Source organism: Grampus griseus (genome assembly GCF_964374135.1).
Source record: "Grampus griseus genome assembly, chromosome: 5".
In the NCBI taxonomy this organism is placed as follows: domain Eukaryota; kingdom Metazoa; phylum Chordata; class Mammalia; order Artiodactyla; family Delphinidae; genus Grampus; species Grampus griseus.
This window is the reverse complement of record NC_138998.1, coordinates 16,474,209-16,489,451: the sequence shown is the minus strand read 5'-3', so window position 1 is coordinate 16,489,451 and position 15,243 is coordinate 16,474,209. Positions and strand designations below refer to the sequence as shown.

The following is a 15,243-nucleotide window of genomic DNA, read 5'->3' as shown; positions in this document are numbered from 1 at the left end:
CAGGGGACACGGGTTCGTGCTCCGGTCTGGGAGGATCCCACATGCTGCAGAGCGGCTGGGCCCGTGAGCCATGGCCGCTGAGCCTGCGCGTCCAGAGCCTGTGCTCCGCAACGGGAGGGGCCACAGCGGTGGGAGGCCCGAGTACCGCAAAAAAAAAAAAAAAAAAAATGACATATCAACTCACACTGGTTAGGATGGCTATTATCAAAAAAACCCCAAAAGATAACAAGTGTTGGCAAGGCTGTGGAGAAATTGAAACTCTTATACACTGTTGATGGGAATGTAAAATAATGCAGCAACTATGGAAAAAATATGGAGGTTCCTTAAAAAATTAAGAATAGAACTACCATATGATTCAGCAATCCTACTTCTGGGTATGTATCCAAAAGAAGTGAAAGCAATCCTGAAGAGATATCTACACTCCCATGTTCATTGCAGTATTATTCAACAATAGCCGAGATAGGGAAACAATCCAAATGTCATCACAGATGAATAGATACAGAAAATGTATACATGTACAATAGAATGTTATTCAGCCTTATAAAAGAAGGAAACCCTGCCATTTGCTACAACATAGATGAACTTGGAGAACATTATGCTAAGTGAAATGAGTGTCATAGTAGAACAAATATGGCATGGTTTCTCTTATGGGGTATCTAAATTAGGCAAACTCATAAAAGCACAGAATATTTTTCATTGAAGTGCTCATGGACTCAAGGTTAAATTTTGTATACATGATCCTTAATGTGGGGGGAAAATAAGTTTATCATCCATCATCTATAATAATGTTAGATAATCCATTGTTAAAAATATATCCCTTTGTGTTGAGACATTTTCTCAAAAATGTCTTTTATAATGCATATACTCCTAAGAAAAGTGGCTCGTTTTGTTTTCAATAATGCAAGGTCATGTCCTTTCAGAATTAGTTTCTCAAATAGTAACTACTTTGCAATGAAATTACTGTGGATATGTGAATTTTATATAAGTATGAATATACTGATTTAGAGCGTTGAAGGAGAAATTCTATTGGGATATAGAAGGGCAAAATACTTCTTAAAAAGTAGTTGAGGGCTTCCCTCGTGGCGCAGTGGTTGAGAGTCCGCCTGCCAAGGCAGGGGACGCGGGTTCGTGCCCCGGTCCGGGAAGATCCCACATGCCGCAGAGCGGCTAGGCCCGTGAGCCATGGCCGCTGAGCCTGTGCGTCCGGAGCCTGTGCTCCACAACGGGAGAGGCCACAGCGGTGAGAGGCCCGCATACCGCAAAAAAAAAAAAAAAAAAAAGTAGTTGATATTTGAATTGGAAGAAGATTATCTAGATGGAAAGGAGTATCAAAAATGCCAAGATGAATAGACTCCAAAGACAATCTTTATTTAATTTATAATTTTTGTCATGAGCATCCCTGTGGGAAAGAGCTTACCATAGTATTTCTGAGTATATCCTTAATATGTTTCTTAAAATATGCTTTAAAAGCCAATGATATAGTGTTCAAAGTTTGGCATATGAAAAAGCTAATGGTTATGGAAGTGGCGTGCATTTGGTTTGGTGTTCATTGGCCAATGATTAAGGGAATATCCACAGAAACCCTTATAAAATTGTTTAGGTAGTTCTCTTCAGTATGGCTTCTGGCTATTTGCATTCTTTAGCACAGTGTATTATAATTTTTCAATGCTGAATAAAATTTCTTCTAGACCTTGGACTTGGCTCTTAGAGAACTAAACATTTTTCTTGATGTCATTAAGTTGATAGATAATTTTGGAGGCCACTATAAAGTCTATTTACAAGTGGAGGGAGTTGGGATTGTGGAGCACATACAAACAAAATCCATCTGGTGTTTATGTGAGTTTGTGTTTATAAAGGCAGTTTCCACCGTACAAACGGATTGTATTTTAAAAATTCATTTTAAAGTTCATTGTTTGGAACCTAGAATACATTTTTCCTTAGAACCAACTGTTCTGTATAGTGGCTAGGTTCCTACGCCAGCTATCAAAAGCCTCTTTAACTCACAGGATTCCTGAAATGTCCATGGATACTAATACCATTAAGGAAACAGCTATCACAAACAATGCTGCTCTCTGGAAAAATAAGCTTGAGTGTCAACTGGGGATTCCGGAGCGTTAGCTTCCCCTTACCTTCTGCAAGTCGTGCAATGAGAGAAACTCTGTAAAGAAAACAAATTAATTAGGTAGAAGAGTGCTAAATGCCAGAGCAAAGCAAAGAGAAATCAGTTAAATAAAAGAAGAAGAAATAATAGAGCAGTTGTAAGAGACGGAAAATAGAGAGGCTTCTAGAAGAGATACCAGAGAAAAAAATAATAGAACGTCAGAGAAGTAATATATTAAGAGAGAATTTCTGAGAATTCTTTATATGGATGAACAAAATGCCAAGAGTTGCTAAAACTTTGTAGAAAAATAAGGTGAAATTATAAATGACAAAAGTTATTTAAAAAAATGGTAATCAATATAACATGGTATTCAAACAGGCTAGGTAAAGGCACCAGTCGTACAGAATAAAAAAACTAAGAAACAGATCCACCTATATATAAAAATTTGATATAATAATGAAATTGGTATTGCATATCAGTAGGGAAATGATGCAATAAATTGTACTGAGTAGCTATGCATATTGAAAAACATAGTTATAGCCCTTCCTAAAACCATATACAAACAATAACTCCAGGTATTATATACTGCTAGTAAGTGTATAAATTAACATGAGCTCACATTTGTAGAGCGATCTGGATATGTGTTAATTTTCTATTGGTGCTGTAATAAATTAAGTAGCTTAGAACAACACAAATCTATTATCTCACAGTTCTGGAGGTCAGAAGTCTGAATTGGGTCTCTCTGGATTAAAATTAAGGTGTCAGGATGGTTGTGTTCCTTTCTGGAAATTCTAGGAGAGAGTCTGCTTCCTTGTTTTTTTCTAGCTTCTAGAGGCAGTCTACATTCCCTCCATCTTCCAAGTCAGAAACACTGAGCTGAGTCCTTTTCATACTACCATCTGTCTGGTTCTTCCTCTCACTCTTTTCCTCCTTCTTGCACTTATAAGGACCCTTGTGATGACATTGGGCCCACCTGGACAATCCAGAATAATCTCATCCCATGGTCAGTCAGTCAGCAACCTTTATTTCCCTTTGCCATGTAAACAAACATATTCACAAGTTCTGGGGATTAGGACATGGACTTCTTTGAGGAACTATTATTCTGCCTACAATAGGAACTATCTATTCAACTTGAATGTTTTTTATGTCTGATGACTTTGCAATTTCATTTCTAGGTATAGTTCCTTCAGAAAATATAGCACATTTTTAAGGGAATTTATATAAGATAGTTGCAGCTTTCAAGGGAATTTATATAAGATAGTGGCAGCATTTTTGGTAGTATAACCTAAATGTCTATCATCAAGAGCAAGGGAAAATTGTGGTCTACTGGTACAACAGAATATTATACAATAGTCAAAAATAATGAACTAGAGGCCACAGGTGTCAACACAGACATTTCTCAATAACAAAATGTTGTAGGAAGCCATTTATTCTATGAAACCATTTATATAAAGTTTTAAAACCTGAAGACAACCATATTTTATTTATGGACACACTGCATGAGGTGTAAGTAATTCTCACCTAGGCTACAATGTTTTTAGACTCACCCTTTAGCCTTCAATTTTGTGCTTATGCCCACCCTTCTATGGCAGGCGTTGGTAAATTATGGTGCTGTGGGCAGCCCACCTTTTTTGTGAATAAAGTTTTATTGAAATACAGGCTGCCTACCTTTTTGTAAAGAAAGTTTTATTGGACTAGAGCCATGCTCATTTTTTTAAACATCTTTATTAGAGTATAATTGCTTTACAATGTTGTGTTAGTTTCTGCTGTATAACAAAGTGAATCAGCTATACAGATACATATATCCCCTCCCTCTTGCATCTCCCTCTCACCCCTCTAGGTGGTCACAAAGCATGGAGCTGATCTCCCTGTGCTATGCCATGCTCATTTTTAGAAAAACGTTTTATCTGTGGCTGATTTAGTACTACAGTGGCAGAGCTGAGTAGTTGTGACAGAGACTGGATAGCCCTCAAGTCTAAAATATTTACTACTGGCCCTTTAAGAAAAAGCTTGTTAGTATGATGTTAACACCACTTGTTCAGTCCTGGGTATTGAGCTGGTTTCTGGAGACACAAAGGTGCTTAGAGGGTCCTGCCCTCAAGGAGCTTAGACCAATAGAGAAAAAGATATAAAATAAGTTCAGCAAAATGGTTTATACCCTAGGAAGGAAGTTCTGTAAAACACAATGAAGTGGGAGATTTTTCCTCAGGTACTGAAAGGACAAATAAATGAGGATTAAAATATAAAGTGCCTGGTTCATAATAAGACTTCAGTGCTGTGGGTTTACTATGGATATTCATATGCTTGTGACTGTCATCATCCTATGAAACTGCATGAATAAGAGTAAAGAAAGGGAAGGAAGAAAAAAAGGCAGAAAAAGAACATTTAGAAGAGGAGGACATTGAAAGTGTGTTAAATAATGAAAGATAAGGAATGCCTATTTTTACTTTTTTACAAGTTAATATTTCAAAATAGAGTCAATAAAACTGTTATTTATCTTTTTTATATCAATGAAATGTAAATCAGTCATTTTTACCAGAAACATAGCCATTTGATTTCCCTAGTGCTAACTACAAATAAAGTGAATAGATTTCTCAAATTATCTTGCTTGGGTTTTCATACTAAGATTTACTGGAACATACATGCCTGTGAATTATAAATATGGTTTTTTAAAGCATACCAAATAATTTTTTGGAACAAAGTCTTTCTTATGAGAGAACACATTTATTTTCTTTAATGGATTCTCAAGGTAATAAAAAAATGTAGATAAGTTGTCATCGTGATCATTACCCATTTTTATTTGTGGGGTTTCTAAGGCCTGTTCAGTTCCCTGGAGAGCATGTTTCACTCTGCTACTTGGTCAATCATGTTTCCCCAAATGGCCATTGAAGTTATTTTGGCTCATGTCATCTTTCAAGAGGGAAACCATTTTTATCTGTCTCCAGACTAATAATAGTTTTCATGTCATATATTTTTCTCTTCTTCACTTCTCTTTGATCATTCAGTGGCTCACGTATTTGTTCTCTTGGGATTTCTGCTAAGGAGGAGCTGGGCACTTGTCTTGCACAAATGATTTTCACTCAATTACAAAACTATTGTTACTTGGTTTTCCTTCCTGGATAGTTTTTCAAATGTTCAGCTGTTATTGAACATCTCATAGCTGTGAGATTTTTAGAATTAACTTGACGGTAAAGCTTCTTTTAAAAGGCACTTTGCTCTTTTCTCTGGTAGAACATTACCAGGCTAGCAATTTCCTTCTAGAGCTAAAATTTCTTGCTTAGTTCTATTATGTATAGCATCAAAATGGTATTTCATTAACAAATAGGAAGAGAACTTTTATCTTCCTCTAATAAAATGTTCATTTAAATTCAATTGAATTGTACTCCTGTAGTTTTTATTAGGCTTCATGTTTTCTTCACCGGGCAATGACCTTCTTAAGGAGAGGCAAGAATGAATCCAACTAGCAACATTGCAGGAAAGTGCTGTTACATTTGGGAGGGTAGAGGGATGGGAAACATAGCTGATGCTGCTAGTTGAATGGGAATGGAAGTACACTAATGACAGAGTTCAGAGGGCATGCCCCAAAAACCTTCCTACTCACCTATGAATAAAACACCCAACTTCCCCAAGGCCACATCTGTAACATCCAGGAGACACAGTTTTGAAAAAGTATAATTCTTGAGAGACTACACATTTCTTTCTGACCTTCACCTCAGAAACCTTACTTGTTTAACTTTCCTCTTAAGAATTTTGTTTTGTATTAAAGTAATGAAATATATTCAGAATTCTATAATCTAAAATAGTGAAATATGTTTAGGTTTCAAAATGGTTGCCTTACCATTGGTGCATTTTACAACCATCTACCCTTTTTTTTTTTTTCTTGTTCCCTGACCTTCTCTTTGCCTGGCTCGGCCTGTGCAGCCAGAATGAGGGCAAGCACTGAGCTGAGCTGAGCTGAGCAGACCAAACAATACCCCCTTAGAGGTTGTGTGACCTCAGGCAGGCTCCTCAGTCTCCAAGCTTCAAGCTCCTCCTCTATAAAATAGGCGAAATGCTAAACAAATGCCTAATTGCACATTTTTTTGAAAGGAAGCCTCCTCCCAAATGCCTTAGTTTTTAAAATTTTTATACAGCAGGTTCTTATTAGTTATCCATTTTATACATATTAGTGTATACACGTCAATCCCAATCTCCCAATTCATCCCACCACACCCCCACAACCCTGCTTTCCCCCCTTGGTGTCCATACGTTTGTTCTGTACATCTGTGTCTATTTCTGCCTCGCACACCGGTTCATCTGTACCATTTTTCTATATTCCTCATACATGTGTTAATATACGATACTTGTTTTTCTCTTTCTGACTTACTTCATTCTGTATGACAGTCTCTAGGTCCATCCACGTCTCTACAAATGACCCAGTTTTGTTCCTTTTTATGGCTGAGTAATATTCCATTGTATGTATGTACCACATCTTCTTTATCCATTCGTCTCTCAACGGGCATTTGGGTTGCTGCCATGACCTGGCTATTGTAAATACTGCTGCAATGAACATTGGGGTGCATGTGTCTTTTTGAATTATGGTTTTCTCTGGGTATATGCCCAGTAGTGGGATTGCTGGGTCATACGGTAGCTCTATTTTTAGTTTTTGAGGGAACCTCCATACTGTTCTCGATAGTGGCTATATCAATTTACATTCCCACCAACAGTGCAAGAGTGTTCCCTTTTCTCCACACCCTCTCCAGCATTTGTTGGTTGTAGATTTTCTGATGATGCCCCTTCTAACTGGTGTGAGGTGATACCTCATTGTAGTTTTGATTTGCATTTCTCTAATAATTAGTGATGGTGAGCAGGTTTTCATGTGCCTCTTGGCCATCTGTATGTCTTCTTTGGAGAAATGTCTATTTAGGTTTTCTGTCCATTTTTGGATTGGGTTGTTTGTTTTTTTAATATTGAGCTGCATGAGCTGTTTATATATTTTGGAGATCCTTTGTCCGTTGATTTGATGGCAAACATTTTCTCCCATTCTGAGGGTTGTCTTTCCACCTTGTTTATAGTTTCCTTTGCTGTGCAAAAGCTTTTAAGTTTCATTAGTTATCCACTTTTGGATAAAAGCCACTGAATAACTCAGTGACTTGACAGTGCACAGAGAGAGCAGAATGTCTGGGTCAACATGGAGCAGTTCCTCATTTGGATCTCTCTTTCCCACCAAAATAGAAATAAGGGATAGAATATTTAAGTGTTAAAAGGTATAGGACCACACTCAAAAATAGAAAGGGAAAATCTTCATGTTACAGAAGCAGAGGGAGCCCAGGGCAATAGCAGAGATTACAGTATTATAACCCAGATCGAGTCATAACCATATATATGTACTAGAGATGGTACTTTAGGGACTGTAGGTATGGAAGTCAAATCGGCCACACACATAGCAGGGAACAGGAAATGGCTCCCCACGTGAGCCCAGGAAGTAGGACCATACTGTCTGCCTATTTAAAAGAGCTGAAATAGCTCTACCCACTTACACAGTTACAATTAGAGACATTCCATTTGAGTACAGAAAGACTGCATGATATCTGCACCCATACTGATGCACAACTGCTGTAGTTGCTGAAACAACATTTGATAAAATTTAATATCTATGCTGGGTTAAAGCCATTCATAAAATAACAACAGACGGATATTTTCTAGTCATTTCTAAATACAAAATCCATCAGCAAGCTTAATAGGAAACAACTAGAAGATGAAAATTGGCTTCTAGCTAACACACTTAGACAAAGAAGAAAGAAAAGAAAGAAAGAAAAGAAAGAAATATATGTTGTAAAACTTGGAGGAAAAAGGCAAAATTAACGTTACTTGCACATGATAGCATTGTAGTACTTGAAAAGCCACGAGATTCAAAATCAAAACTATTACAAGCTATACAAAGTTTTAGGTACAAATATAAACAGCCTTCAATAAAAAAACACAACCATTAAAAAACATAATATTTACAATATGTTTAGACAAAGATAATATAGCTACATAATAATTAGCAAAAAAATAAAAATATTCTAGGAAGAAAACTTTAGAATGCTTCTGAGAGACAGAAAAACACTTGATCAAAAGAAAAACTTATCTCTCCTTACACAAGGTTTATAGCGTAAAGTTACTAATTTTCCCAAAATTAGTCTGCAGGTCTAAAGCATCCCAACAAAATAAGAACTTATTTTCTTTGGAAATAAACAAGCTGATTCAGAAGTTCATATGAAGAAATAAACAAGCAGTAATAGACACTAAATCATAATATTTATGTTATGGAATTAACTGTGTCCTCCCTAATTCATGTTCATAGGGTTGAAGCCCTAACCTGCAATACCTTAGAATGTGACTATATTTGGAGATAGAGCCTTTAAAGTGGTAATTACGTTAAAATGAGTCCTCTAGGGTGGGCCCTAATCCAATCTGACTAGTGTCCTTATAAGAACCGATTAGGATACACAGAGAGACACCAGGGATAGTCATGTATAGATGAAAGGACATATAAGGCCAATGCAAGAAGGTGACCATCTACAAGGCAAGGAAAGGAGCCTCAGGAGAAAGCAAACCTGTCCACACCTTGATCTTTGACTTCTGGCCTCCAGAATTGTTAGAAAATGAATTTGTTGTTTAAGCCAGCCACTCTGTGATCTTTTGTTATGGCAGTCCTAGCAGACTAACACAATTTAACCCACAAACCCCTCTGAGTTCAGTAACACCCCTTACACAAATATTCATTGAAAATCTAGTAATAGGCATATACTGGGATTGTTTCAGTAAGGAAAGCTTATCGCTGCAAGATTTTTAGGACCTGACAAACAGTTCTTTAAGCAATTTAATAATCTTCCATAAGGAGAAGTCTGGAGCTAGGAAGCCCAGGATTGGTTCCTCAACTCAGTCATCAAAAAGCCAGCCTATTCATAACCTCTTGCTCAGCCATCTTCAGCTTTTGGGCTTTTTGGTGTTTATGCTATTGTAACCTCGATGAAACAACTCAGCTACCAGAGCTTCAGGCATGACTGTATCACATCAGCATCACAGACTACAAGAAAGAAGGAGAGCAAACCTCACAGGGCTATCTTTTTTTTTTTTTTTAATGGTCAATCAAATTTTTTTTCCCACATCTTTATTGGAGTATAATTGCTTTACAATGGTGTGTTAGTTTCTGCCTTACAACAAAATGAATCAGCCATACATATACATATGTTCCCATATCTCTTCCCTCTTGTGTCTCCCTCCCTCCCTCCCACCCTCCCTATCCCACCCCTCCAGGCGGTCACAAAGCACCGAGCTGATCTCCCTGTGCTATGCAGCTACTTCCCACTAGCTGTCTACCTTACGTTTGGTAGTGTATATATGTCCATGCCTCTCTCTCGCTTTGTCACAGCTATCTTTTTAATACATAAAGAAAAGCTTTCCCCCAACCCCCTAGCTGACTTTCTTTCATACTTGGTAATATTAATGTGATATACACATGCATCCATTCTTTCCACGCAAAATTACTGCACATAAGTATCAGGTAAATACTCTTTCTTATGAGTTATTAATAATCTGGCCCTGAATATTGGGCACAATCATTAATTATAGAGCTGAGGAGAGCTTCTTGCTTGAATTATTATAGGAATCACCCATGTGTCTTCTACCCACTGAAAACCCTGTTAAAATAACAGTAATTTGCTAAACTGGTTAGAGTAAATAATCCAACTCACAATATTTTTCCTTCTGGTCTTCTCAGTTACCATATATAAATAAATCAGAGTATTTACAACACATTCTCTAGATGCAGATTTAGGTGACATGAGGGATATAAAAAGATTTTCCATGCACAAGATCCTTTCAGATTTATTAGGGAAATAAGACCTATGTTCAAAAGAAACTGTGAGCAAGAATGAAATATTCCTATATAAGTAATACTTCTATTTTAAATTGTCATTCTGTTTAGTTGGCAGTTTCCCAAACTTACACACCTGTTCCTTTAACCTACAATTCTCTTCCTTTCTCTCCCTCTTCCTCCATATGCTTTGAAACTCAGATCGAGCATTAGCTCCGGTATAAAACTTTGTCCAACCATCCACACCTTCTTTGTGTACCCTCTGCAAAATGTTTCAACAGCGCAAGCTATCAATTCTTACATGTATTTGTTTGCATGTTCATCTCATGCAAGATTACACTCATTCAACTTTGCGTACCTGATAACTAGCACAACACTGGAAACAGTGGAGACCAACCAAATATGTGAATAAAACAATGAGAGTTTGACTATTTAAAAAGGAGACAAGAATACAATACTGTAAGGACCAAAAGAAGCACAGGAGTCATTTGAGATCCCTTCATGGTGAAGGAATGAACTAGAACTAGAAGCATGCTTACCCTAAAAGAAAAATATCTGGTCTTTGAATTAATTTTAAGTTATTTGCAGTGAGAAATAAGATCATACTTTACTGTTCCTGGGCTACAAACTTTGAAGACTAAATACATTTTCCTGCTTCTGTGCTAAACAAAACTGGGACTGGGCAAAAGCAACTTAGCAGCTTGCTATAGGAAATACTTGCTTTGGAAGATAAGTCTATGAACCAACCAAAATAGCTTACTTATAACGACTAATAGCTCACTTCAAGACCTTCTCCTTATCATGTCCACCAAACCAAAGCTACTTTGTTATAAATTTTGCCAATCCCAGTTTCCTCCCTTGCAATATCAGCCTTAAAAATCACCTAGGGCCCTATATACTTGCTCCTGGAAATTCTCCCTTCACAGACCTGGCTAAAAATCTATCATACTGGTGTTCTTTCTTACTGTAAGTCTAACAAACTCAGATTTGCATGATCAACATGTGTTTCTGATGGTCTTTTGGTGGAGCTAAAGGCCAATAGTAGCCTTAAAATGAATTTGACATATACCCAGCTTTGAAGAAAGTATATCTGATGTAGGAAAGCAACTTTTGTGTTATTTACCTTAGATTGTATTCTTCTCCCCAAATATGAGGAGGTATGAGTAATTTACAAAAACATGAAGTATTTTTGTTCATTTTTAAAGTGACAGCTAAAGTTATCAATTTTTTCCCTTGCTTCCTCTGTTAAGAATTATTTCCTCATATTTTCATACTCAAATTTATTGACTGGTATTACCTTAAAAATAACCATTTATTTCATTTATCTTTAACAGCTTTATTAGGGCCCATTTATTATAGGAAATGTACATTTCCTCTAAAAGAATTCCCAAGACATAAAACCACTGTCTCCTTTTCAAAATGTTTTAACCTAATGAATATCCATGAGAAAGAAAATATACTGTCACCATTCTATTACAAGATGTTACTTATAGAAATTTTATATATTTCAGTTGCTTTACTATATCAAGTTACAACTGGTTGTCATCATCTCTGAAACCTGAAATCTATAATCTATGTTGGATGAATGAAACAAAAATGAAAAAAAAAGTAAAATAAATGCTTGGTAAATAAATAAATGGATAAATGAATTGTTATACATTGACATAATTCTAGGAAGCCACAGGTGCCTAAGTATTTCAATGACTATGTTGTCATTTTAAGAATTACTGACTGCCAATCTTTCTTTATCTCTTATCCTTCAAAAGGCTCATATCCATCTACCTTTGTGTGCTATTTTAATCATTATTTTTTATAGCCCATATGTTTTATTTTCCATTTTCCTTTATTGTTTCCTTTTAGCATTACTTACTTGTTTCCTTTTGTAGTTTATTTGATCCATAAGGATCTTATAAAGAAAGTATTTTTTAAATTAATTCAACATTGCTAGGTTCTCATTAACTTCATTTCATACGCTTAGCATAGCTTCGACTTCTTATTTACACCTTAGTGCAAATTTCTTCACTTTCTTGGAGTTTAAGTAAAAAATGTTACACAACATTGTAAATCAACTATACTCCAATAAAAATCAATTTTAAAAAGGTAGAATAATTAAAACACAGCATGGAACAATAAGGGAAAAACTACTGTTTTTAGATACTAGTTGTAATAAGTGATAAAGAAATTTTTAAAAGGAAATTCTATATTTACATAGATGAGATAGATATAAAAATTCTAAAGGAAAAACACTAAATAAGAAGAAAGTAATACATACATTAAAGACATATGAAAAAGTACATTTAGGTGAATTAATTTTCATTGCTTTAAATCACAAGACAAAGTTTGGCATTCAGTCTTCTAAATAAAATGGTTTTTAGCTATGTCTTGATCAAATGTCACATTAGAGACTAGAACACCGTATGGCTCATAGTAGAGGCTCAATACATATGTTTCTTCAAATATATCTAACAAACTTACCAAAAATTGTGATGTTAAAATTTTCTGTCCTCAGCAAATGTTAACAGATTGCAGAAGGCCACAGGCTTCTGGATTAATGTATCATTAAGGGAACAGCTGCCACTATTTTTAATGAGGTTCCTTTTCCAATGACGTAAGCAAAATTATTAGGTTATAGGTTTTCTAATACCCAATATCAGCCTGATCATTTTCACTGGTAAGAGCAAAGTTTTTACAAGTCCTCTTTCTCTGAAACCATCAAAGATTACAATGACTACCCCTAACTGTTAAGGCCATTTGGAAAGCTGATATGTCTCAAAACCTCAGAAGGGATACTCCTATAGGTAATGGACTTTATTCAAAGAAGTCTGATTTCAACTCAATCCAAAAATCATTTCTTAGTTCTCATTGTGTGCAAAGCTTTGGACCAGGCACTGAGGGGCTATGGAGACCAGAAGACACAGAGGATGATCTTAAGGAACTTGCCCTCAAGGAGCTGGCCTTCAAGTAAAAGAATAATAAACACAAATAGGCAGTGCACTCAGCAGTCCCACAGATCTCTCTCTTGCTCCAACGATGTTTGGATGGAAGAGACCACAGGGACATCCCTTGCTCCAGCCTCTGACCACTCTCCAACCTTTTTTCCAGTCACAACCTTTGGAATCAGCCACTCAGCTATCCTTCGTCACCAGAACTAGCCAACACCATTTTTTGAGCTTAACATCTTATTACTGATCAACCATGAGCTCCCAGATTTGTCAGAATTATTCCACCGAGGTGGAGGTCGCCATCAACTACCTGGTCAATATGCATCTGCAGGCCTCCTACACCTACCTCTCTTTGGACTTCTATTTCGACTGTGACTATATGGCTCTGAAGGGCATGGGCCACTTTTTCCATGAATTGGCTGAGGAGAAGCGCGAGGGTGCCAAGAGTCTCTTGAAAATGCAAAAGCAGCACGGTGGTCGTGCCCTCTTCCAGGATGTGCAGAAGCCATCTCAAAATGAGTGGGGTAAAACCCAGGACACTATGGAAGCTGCCATTCTCATGGAGAAGAACCTGAACCATGCCCTGGGTTCTGCCTGTGCAGGCCCCCACCTCTGTGACTTCCTAGAGAGCCACCTCCCAGATGAAGAGGTGAAACTCATCAAGATGGGTGACCACCTGACCAACCTCTGCAGGCTGGCTGATCTCTAGGTTTGCCTGAGCAAGAATTCCTTCAAAAGGCTCACGCTCAAGCACGACTAGGAGCCTCCGGAACCCAGTGGCCTTTGAGGAGCCCTCTCTGGTGTCAGGGCTTCTGCCTGAAGCCCCTCTCTGTAGCCACTAGGCAGCTATTTAACCACTCTGGAGCACTCTCACCCAAGCCTTGGACCAAATGGAAACAAGAAAGCTTTTTGAAGCAGAAAGAAAGAAAGAAAGGAAGAAAGGAGGGAGGGAGGGAGGGAGAGAAGGAAGGAAGGAAGGAAGAAAAGAAACACAAATAACTGTAATTCAAAGTAAAGTGACATATTTGTACAAATGGAGATAAAAGAAATATGATTGGGAGACACAGGGAGAGAGGTTATGATCTCCAAAAGTGAAACTAGAAAAGCTTTTAGGATTTTCTAGTTACTGATTAAGTATTATGTCAAATACAATTGTGAGGAAGAGAGAGAAGATATCTTAGGTGAAACAGAGACACAGATGTCTGCATATGCATGGCTTGGACAGAGACAGTGAAGATTATGGAATATGGGAGGATATACTGCAAAGAAAAATTGGAAATGTGTCAGGGACAAGATTGTGAAGACCTTGAATATCATGCTAAGGAATTTGTATTTATACCCTCTGCCCCACATACATGCTCCAACAGTAGCCAAGATCTTAGCTATACTAGAATTGCTTCAGGAAGATCAAACTCTCGAAGACTCATTTACCCCTTGATGCATTTTCAGAATATTGATTCTTGGTTGCTTATTCGTACTTTCAGGTTAAAAACAAACAAACCACTAAAAAGCCCTGTATTGAGCTAATCTTTAATATAATGAATATTTTTATTTTGTTACTTATAGCTAACCCTTTCTCCCACTTATTGAGCCACTGGCAATACAAACAATGTCTGGTTGACAATTTCCCCATCTCAGCTCTGTGCAGGAAATCTACATGTTTCTCATGAAAGTCATGTGGCAAGAGCACCTCCCATTTATATAGTGCTTTACTGTTTGCCACCCATTTTCAAATACATTGTGACTCTGTCACATAGTGTAACACTTTATTGTGCCCTGTAATTTGACAAACTTTATGCCAAGCTCTTTATATTCAACCCTATTTAGAAATGAGAATATTAAGAGTTATAGACATTAAGAGACTTCACAAGGTCACAGAACTAATAACTAGAAATAAGATCAGGGCTGACTCTAGAATTTCTACATTAACTATCATGCTATATTATTTCCTTTATAAACACACATACCACAAAACTAGTTATGACATTTTCATCAAGCCAACAACACATTTTTGTAAGTCAATGACTTTCTAGACTTTGTTCTTCTAAATTCTTAATTCAATTCAGACTACTATTAAATTGATTTTACTGCTTCAATGCATCCAAAACTATCAAAAATGTACCATTTAATCTTTACTTATCTGGACTATGCCAGCCAAGAGAACAATGCACTTGAAGTTGTATGCCACAGTTTATGGATTAAAGGATATTATTAAAGGATAAATGGAGAAGGCAGACAGCAGAAGCAAGAAGAACTACAATCCTGCAGCCTGTGTAAAGAAAACCACATTCACAGAAAGATAGACAAAATGAAAAGGCAGAGGACTATGTACCAGATGAAGGAACAAGATAAAACCA

General features: G+C 36.9%; 1 protein-coding gene across 1 annotated transcript; it reads left to right on the top strand.

The window, feature by feature from the left end:
* Positions 1-13,139: 13,139 nt before the first annotated feature.
* On the top strand, positions 13,140-13,595 carry LOC309822685 (ferritin light chain-like; the record flags this gene model as incomplete). The annotated part of the gene is made up of 1 exon (XM_082654643.1): positions 13,140-13,595. The coding sequence occupies one exon, from the start codon at positions 13,140-13,142 to the stop codon at positions 13,593-13,595; it is 456 nt and encodes a 151-aa protein (XP_082510769.1).
* Between the last annotated feature and the right edge of the window lie 1,648 nt (positions 13,596-15,243).